Source organism: Oryx dammah, unplaced genomic scaffold (genome assembly GCF_014754425.2).
Source record: "Oryx dammah isolate SB20612 unplaced genomic scaffold, SCBI_Odam_1.1 HiC_scaffold_23, whole genome shotgun sequence".
Classification (NCBI taxonomy): Eukaryota; Metazoa; Chordata; class Mammalia; order Artiodactyla; family Bovidae; genus Oryx; species Oryx dammah.
The window spans coordinates 51,433,719-51,442,707 of record NW_024070207.1 but is presented as its reverse complement, the minus strand read 5'-3'; the positions used below and the strand labels follow the sequence as shown (position 1 = coordinate 51,442,707).

The window sequence follows — 8,989 nt, the reverse complement described above, 5'->3', positions numbered from 1 at the left end:
TTCCAGGATCCTCCATCCATGGGATTTTCCAGGCAAGAGTACTGGAGTGTGGTGCCATTGCCTTTTCTGTGTACATACCCTAGCAGGGGCTAAAGCAATGTTTGTTGAATGAATGAGCAACAAGCCCAGGTAAACTTGAGCCCTATACATTTCAAAGAGGAAAGTAAATCATTAAAAAGTATCAATTTCTTAAAAAGTCAATTTTATGTATGTCACAGGATGTAACTGTTTTCTTTAAAAAGTAAAAAAAATATAGTAACAGTGTTCTGCTCTGGGCAGTGGATTATGGTTGATTTTTCCCTCTTTCTTCTACATAACCTTTTTACCAAGTTCTCTGTAATGAGTATGTCTTACTTTCAGGGTGGAAAAAATGTTATAAATTATAAACTACAAAGAACACTAGTATAAAATACTTTCACCACTTTTCCTCAAAACAAAGTGTCATATACAGTGAAATTTGATCACTGTTTTTTTTCTTCACTTAGCTTGAAGGTGAATAACAGCGTGATATCTCTGCCTTATTTAATACCAACAGAAGTATATATGTTGATAATGTAACCCAAGTTGTGAAAATCCATCACTGTCCAGGACATGAAATGCAAGCAGTATTTTTCATATGTTTTTAAATTCTATAGAAGCTACTTTTAATAAGAATTCGGATTACGGTTTGATGCACACAAACTAAACTACAACTTTATTTTATATCTGAAAATAAGCACAACAAAAGTTTTTATCCTTCTAAAATGTTCCACCAGATTTAGATGACTAGGACAGTCTCTTCTGCTCTGAAAGGTACGCGTTCTTCTCAATAGGAAAATAATGCTATAAGAGAAAAGTAAAGCAGAGTTAAAACAGCTTCAAAACTAGTATACGTACATCATACTTTGTTATACAAGGAACTGACTGCAACAAAGTTCTCAAACTATATACTGAATGCTACAATTAGCTTATTTTCAGTTTGCCAATATATCATCTTATTACAGTGAGGCATATAGACAAACTATTGATATACTGTAACAAATACCATTATGATGACAATTTCTGAATAACAAAGGTAAATCCCATGCCCTGGAGAACTGCCCACAGAAATCAAGTTTTGTTAGTCTACTTATAATGTCGCGTGTATGTGCATATAATATGCATGTGTGTACTGCATTAAAGTTATACGGGGTAATATATGTGTAATAATATACATGTATTATTATTATTATATAAACTTATGTACTATCTTATATAACTAATATATCAATTACATACACATATATAATACCTTGAATAAGGATTTTATTTTTTTTTTCTGATATAAGTCACTTTTCTTATTCATATAGTCCAAATCTCTATTTTGCAGTTTAATCAACTGAGCAAAGGTTAAGGGACTTACCCAAGCTCCCACTGTAAATAACAGGAAAACTAGGAATAAAGCCAGAATCTCCTGACTGTCAGTTTAATGGTCTAGTATTCCACTCTTGCCCTTCTCCGTAACTGAGGCTAGAAATTAACACCTCTTACTTGAGTAACACACTGCAATTTTCAAAGCACTTTCACATATGTTATATTGCTTCAGCTACACACACACACACACACATATACACACACAAATATCTCAGCTAATCAAGGAACTGAAAGGTTACTTGCCCATGGAAATACTAGTTAATGGCCTGAGTCTCCTGACTCTCAATCCAGTCCTCTACTCCTTGAAGAACACTCCTTTTCCCACAGATCATTTTATTCTCACTTGGTCCCTCACAATTACTTTGGAAGAAGGGAATCCAGGCCAAGGCTCGGGGATCTGTAAGCCTACATAAGTGAAGTGAGGCCCACATAGTCCCTGGTGTGTGATTCTGGGATCCCCTCTATGAACCTTTTCTAATACTACATTGTGTACCTTTGGGGAGCAGGAAGCTGAAACTAGGATTAGCTAGGATCTAGGATTGGATATGTCATGTAGTCAACACAACATGGAGGATCATGGCCACTATTATACTTAGCAAGGGTGTCTATTATGGAGCTTCAGAATTAGGGCAAGCAGATTCTATTTCTTTGTTTCCCTGAAGGGCTGAACTACATATACCAAATAGTATGGTACCCAAACAACCTAGCACATTTCTTGTCCACGTTCTTTCCATCCAAATGGTAATAATGATATTATTTCAGAAGCTGATACTCCTGTGGTCCAAACATTTGCAGGATAAAAAAATAAGCATCAACTGAACCAAGATGAGGATAACAATCAAATATCAAATACTTCAATTTTAAATCCTTGTCATTACCTATAGTCTCCTGGTCCTTTACGTCATCATATCCTTCCTCATCCACTGATGTTTCAAACATTTCAGTATCCCTCTTTGGTTTCTTTCTGTGTTTCTTCAAACGCTTTAAAGTTCTGTTCAATCTTCTTCGTAAAAGACCAACCCATTTGCTGTAATATTAAAAGTTCAAAGTGAAACTTTATTTCTCAACAGTGATAAAATAATAAATAAAATGGTGGGTTATAAGGAAAAGGTTATTTGGTAACATAACCCTTTACTGTGAGGAGACATCCCACGTCCAAGGGCAGAGAAGCCACAGCAAGACAGAAGGAGGGGTGAAATTGGGACCCAGAGACCCCAAAGAGACTGAGACAGAACTGTGTTGAGTGTCTACTGAAGAGGTACAGGTCAGCAGTGGACTGCTGCAGCCACAGGGGCTCTGGATGCAGCAGACCTGGCTATGGCATAAGCACTCTTGGAAGAAGTCACCATTAACCCAACCACAGAGCCACCAGAACTTACACAGGACTGGGGAAACAGACTCTTGGAGGGCATAAATAGAACCTTGTATGCACCAGGACCTAGGAGCAAGGAGCAGTGACCCCACAAGAGACTGATCCAGACTTGCCTGTGAGTGTCCAGGACTCTCCAGCAGAGCTGTGGGTTGGCGGTGGCCTGCTGCAGTGGTGGAGGCACTGCGTGTAGCAGTGTGTGCATGGCACCTTTTGAAGGAGGTCGCCATTATCTTCATTACCTCCACCATAGTTTGGCCTCAGGTCAAATAATGGGGAGGGAATATAACACCACTCATCAACATAAAATTGGATGAAAGATTTATTGAACATGGCCCCGCCCATCAGAACAAGATCCATTTTTCCCCTCAGTCAGTCTCTCCCATCATGAAGTTTCCATAGCCTCTTATCCTTCTCCATCAGAGGGCAGACAGAATGAAAACCACAATCACAGAAAACTAACAAATCTAATCACATGGACCACAGCCTTGTTTAACTCAATGAAACTATGAGCATTGCTGTGTAGGGCCACCCAAGACAGACAGGTCATGGTGGAGAGTTCTGACAAAACGTGGTCTACTGGAGAAGGGAAAGGAAAACCACTTCAGTAACGTTGCCTTAAGAACCCCATGAACAGTATGAAAAGGCAAAAAGATAGGACACTGAAAGATGAACTCCCCAGGTGGGTAGGTGCTTAATATGCTACTGGAGATCAGTGGAGAAATAATTCCAGAAACAATGAAGAGATGGAGCCAAAGAAAAAACACCACCCAGTTGTGAATAAAACTGGTGAGAGAAGCAAGGTCTGATGCTGTAAAGAGCAATACTGCATAGGAACCTGGAATCTTAGGTCCATGGATCAAAGCAAATTGGAACTGGTAAAACAGGAAATGGCAAGAGTGAACGTTGACATTTTAGGAATCGGCAAACTAAAATGGACTGGAATGGGAGAATTTGACTCAGATGACCATTATATCTACTACTGTGGGCAAGAATCCCTTAGGAGAAATGGAGTAGCCATAATAGTCAACAAAAGAGTCCAAAATGCAGTACTCGGATGCAATCTCAAAAATGACAGAATGATCTCTGTTTGTTTCCAAGGCAAACCATTCAGTATCCACAGTAATCCAAGTCTATGACCTGACCAGTAATGCTGAAGAAGCTAAATGATTCTATGGAGACCTACAAGACCTTTTAGAATTAACACCCCAAAATGATGTCATTTTCATTATAGGGGACTGGAATGCAAAAGTAGGAAGTTAAGAGACACCTGGAGTAACAGGCAAATTTGGCCTTGGAGTACAGAATGAAGCAGGGCTAAGGCTAATAGAGTCTGGCCAAGAGAACACACTGATCATAGCAAATACCATCTTCCAACAACACAAGAGAAAACTTTACATGTGGACATCACCAGATGGCCAACACCAAAATGAGATTGATTATATTCTCTGTAGCCAAAGATGGAGAAGCTCTATACAGTCCACAAAAACAAGACCGGGAGCTGACTGTGGCTTAGATCATCATCTCCTTATTGCCAAATTCAGATTAAATTGAAGAAAGTCGGGAAAATCACTAGACCATTCAGCTATGACCTAAATCAATCCCTTACGATTATACAGTGGAAGTGGGAAATGAAACTTAAGGGACTAGATTTGACAGACAGAGTGCCTGATGAACTATGGGCGGAGATTTGTGACATTGTACAGAAGACAGGGATCAAGACCATCCACAAGAAAAAGAAATGTGAAAAAAAGCAAAATGGCTCTTTGAGGAGGCCTTACAAATCACTGTGAAAAGAAGAGAAGGGAAAAGCAAAGGAGAAACGGAAAGATATACCCATTTGAATGCAGAGTTCAAAGAATAGCAAGGAGATATAAGAAAGCCGTCCACAGTAATCAGTGCAAAGAAATAGAGGAAAACAATAGAATGGGAAAGACTAGGTATCTCTTCAAGAAAATTAGAGATACCAAGGGAACATTTTATTCAAAGATGGGCTCAATAAAGGACAGAAATGGTAGGGACCTAACAGAAGATATTAAGAAGAGGTGGCAAGAATACACAGAAGAACTGTACAAAAAAGATATTCATGATCCAGATAATCACGATAGTGTGATGACTCACCTAGAGCCAGATATCCTGGAATGTGAAGTCAAGTGGGCCTTAGGAAGCATCACTACGAACAAAGCTAGTGGAGGTGATGGAATTCCAGTCGAGCTATTTCAAATCCTGAAAGATGTTGCTGTGAAAGTGCTGCACCCAATATGCCAGGAAATTTGAAAAACTCAGCAGTGGCCACACTGGAAAAGGTCAGTTTTCATTCCAATCCCAAAGAAAGCAATGTCAAAGAATGCTCAAACTACTGCACATTTGCACTCATCTCACACGCTAGTAAAGTAATGCTCAAAATTCTCCAAGCCAGGCTTCAACAACACGTGGACAGTGAACTTCCAGACGTTCAAGCAGGATTTAGAAAAGGCAGAGGAACCAGAGATCAAACTGCCAACATCTGCTGGAATATCGAAAAAGCAAGAGAGTTCCAGAAAAATATATATTTCTGCTTTATTGGTTATGCCAAAGCCTTTGACTATGTGGATCACAATAAACTGGAAAATTCTGAAAGAGATGGGAATACCAGACCACCTGACCCGCCTCTTGAGAAATCTGTATGTAGAACTGAACATGGAATAGCAGACTGGTTCCAAATCAGCAAAGAAGTACGGCAAGGCTGTATACTGTCACCCTGCTTATTTAACTTCTAGGCAGAGTAAATCATGAGAAACACTGGGCTAGAAGAAGCACAAGCTGGAATCAAGATTGCTGGGAGAAATATCAATAACATCAGATTGCAGATGACACCACTCATATGGCAGAAAGCGGAGAAGAACTAAAGAGACTCTTGATGAAAGAGAAAAAGGAGAGTGAAAAAGTTGGCTTAAAGCTCAATATTCAGAAAACTAAGATCATGGCATCTGGTCCCATCACTTCATAGCAAATAGATGGGGAAACATTGGAGACAGTGACAGACTTTATTTTGGGGAGCTCCCAAATCACTGCAGATGGTGACTGCAACCATGACGCTTACTCCTTGGAAGAAAAATTATGACCAATCTAGACAGCATATTAAAGAGCTGAGACATTACTTTGCCAACAAAGGTCTGTCTAGTTATGGTTTTTCCAGTAGTCATGTATTGATGTGAGTTGGATTATATAGAAAGGTGAGTGCGGAAGAATTGATGCTTTTGAACTGTGGTGTTGGAGAAGACTCTTGAGAGTCCCTTGGACAGCAAGGAGATCCAACAAGTCTATCTTAAAGGAAATCAGTCCTGAGTGTTCATTGGAAGGACTGATGTTGAAGCTGAAACTCCAATACTTTGGCCACCTGATGCAAAGAACTGACTCATTGGAAAAGACCCTGATGCTGGGAAAGATTGAAGGTGGGAGGAGAAGGGGACAACAAAGGATGAGATGGTGGGATGGCATCACCATCTCAATGGACATGAGTTTGAGTAAGCTCTGGGAGTTGGTGATGAACAGGGAGGCCTGGCATGCTGCAATCCATGGGGTCACAAAGAGTCGGACATGACTGAGCAACTGACCTGAACTGCACCTTTTTTATGGAGTGTGACTTTCTATCTTGGATACTTTTATATATTTTTATTAGACTATGTGCCCCTTGAAAGCACACACCATGATCTGATTCACCTTTTTGCCCTTCATAGCACCCAACAGAAGGCCTGGAATCAATATATTCTTGAATGAATTTTAAGTTCTTTTTTTTTTTCTCACTGACAGAATGAATTTCAAGGTCATTTTTTTTTTCTCACTGACAAACTGTTTACTGAATTTTGCAGCAATATGAGGTGTCTCTTATTGTATCTTAGAATCTCAGGATTCAGAAAGGTGGTAAAGTGGCATTGGTGAATTTGGGACTCTGGTCTCCCAGAAGTACCTGCCACTCTACCCCTGATTCCTCAATGGCTGCCAGGTGGATCACCCCTCCACTGGAGCCATCCTGCTCCATTTCCAAAGTGAGAGCACTGGCAGTCAACTGCAGGCATTCTTCCTTGGTCATGCCTTCCTTTTAGGTAGCATTGACACAGCCAAAGATATAGGAGCTCCCGGAGCCACCAGTGGCAAAGGACTGTTGTACGATCATACTCCCCATGGGCACTGAGTACACCTGCCCCCCCTTCTTGGGGGTTCCAGCCGGCAATGATGATTTCTGCCATCAGGTCTTCTTGGTATCAGTAACACATTTCCTTAAAGAGGCTGGCTGCCATGTATACCAGCAGAGGCTCATTCAGCTCAATGCTGTGGAAACCAAGCTGATAAGTGACTCCATCAGCTACTGCCTGGGTATCAGCTGCTGAGCCTGAGTGGCAGCAGAAAATACAGTCATGAATAGGGGTCAGAAAACATGGTCACAAATAGGGGTCAGCTTGTCAGTCACTCGATAGGTGATGTACGACCCAGTGGTTGATCTGCAGTCAGTTCCTAGAACCACCCCCTCAGCAAATTGCATGACCATGACAGTGGTCCTTGTGGAAACTTCCCTGTTTTCCCAGTTGGAGGCAATGGCCTTAGGCCCCCAGGATGGTGCCAGCCCGGCTCCCCAGCAGCCATTAAGGTGGTCGCCATCTTCCTCTTCTGGTATTCCCCAAATTTTAAGTTCTTGAATGATATAATGAGATGAAATAGTGCTATTTTAGGGAGATAAGCCTGGCTGGATGTAACAGGGTGAATTAGAAGGAGAGTAGATGAGGAATCCATGTATATGTCCAAATTAGCTTGGCAAGCATCCTTACTCACTCCCTCCATGTGAAAGGCACAGCCATACTTTCCTATTGAACTACCAGGAAAGTTCTCCAGGACCTAACTCCTAGCCATCTTCCAAACTCCACTTGCAGCCCCATTCCAGTTATTGTCTCTCTTGTATAAATTCTTTGGATTGGATGCATCATCTCAATGTTCTCCTCAGTTTCCAGTTCTGCATTTGCATTTGAATCCCAGCTAGCCTCCTGTTACAGACTGAATGTTTGTGTTCCTAAAATTCATGTTGAAGCCCTAGCTCCCAGTATGGTTGCATTTGAAGACAATACCCCTAGGGAATATTTAAAGCTCAATCAAGTCATAAAGGTGGGGTGCTGATCAGTAAAATTAATGTCAGTATAAAAATAATAAATTTTTGTTTTACTAAAAATCAGAGTGCCTGCTAATCTTACTCTCACACACATCATGGAAAGGCCATGTGAGCACACAAAGAGAAGGTGGCCATCTTCAAGCCAGGAGGAGAGCCCTCAGCAGAAACCAAATCAGCTGGCATCTTGATCACTGACTTTCAGCCTACAGAACCGTGAGAAAATAAATGCCTATTGTTTAAGCCAACTGTGGTATTTTGCTATGGCAGCACTGGAAGACTAATACATTTTGCCCTTCTTTTGCACCTCGGGAAACCACTTACTTATTAGGACAGCAGGTGACAACAGGACTAGGCCTGGACTAAGCTGTGACTATCAAATATGAGAAGAGGTGAATCCCCAATTCATCCCAAAGGAAACCAAAAAAAAAAAAAAATGACAGGGAGTCTAAAAGAATAGAATTACATATTAAAGATAAAGGAAAGTAAATAGTCACAGATGATTCCCAGAATTCTAGCCTGAGAGACAAAAGAAATCACTGACAGAAATGAATAGGTGTCAAGGGGAGATGATTTGGGAGAAAAAGAAGTCTAGTTTTGCACACATTGCATTAAATACAGTTAGAAATACAAAACAGGTAGAGGTGATTTCAGGATGTGAGTCATTTATCCAGAGAAATCCAGAACACTATGTTCAAAAAGGACTTCAGAAATTAACTCATTTCTCTACTCTAATATTATGAGAAAATCAACATCAAAAGAAGTTAAGTTCACTATAAAACTGGTAGTAAAGGCAGAACTAGAACAAAGATCTTTTAAAATACTCTTTCTGCTACATACTTATAATATTTTCTGATAGATGAGAATAAGGCTTTGGGAGACAACCACAGTTGGGAAAACAAAGAAAACCAAACTGAGGTGGATCAGAATGGGAAGGGGAACAATGAAATCCAAGGAAGGAAACTTTCAAAAAGGGAGCAGTCAACAGTGTACTTATGTGATAAAAATGTCAAGTCAGATGGAAATTCAGAAAAGGTCACTGCATTTTGCAATGAGGTTATTAGTTAGTTGGCAACAAATTCTTCCTTTTA

The 8,989-nt window shown here is 40.4% G+C and overlaps 1 protein-coding gene and 1 pseudogene across 1 annotated transcript in view; both read right to left on the bottom strand.

Annotated features, from left to right (window-relative positions):
- Window positions 1-765: 765 nt before the first annotated feature.
- FMR1NB (FMR1 neighbor) overlaps window positions 766-8,989 on the bottom strand; it is a 44,800-nt gene continuing 36,576 nt past the window's right edge. The window contains exons 5-7 of the mRNA XM_040265288.1: window positions 2,271-2,419; window positions 1,382-1,392; window positions 766-822 (exon numbers count right to left, since the gene is read on the bottom strand). Coding sequence (XP_040121222.1) covers window positions 766-822; window positions 1,382-1,392; window positions 2,271-2,419 — 217 coding nt within the window. The remainder of the gene's footprint in view (window positions 823-1,381; window positions 1,393-2,270; window positions 2,420-8,989) is intronic.
- On the bottom strand, window positions 6,654-7,399 carry LOC120882477 (annotated as a pseudogene).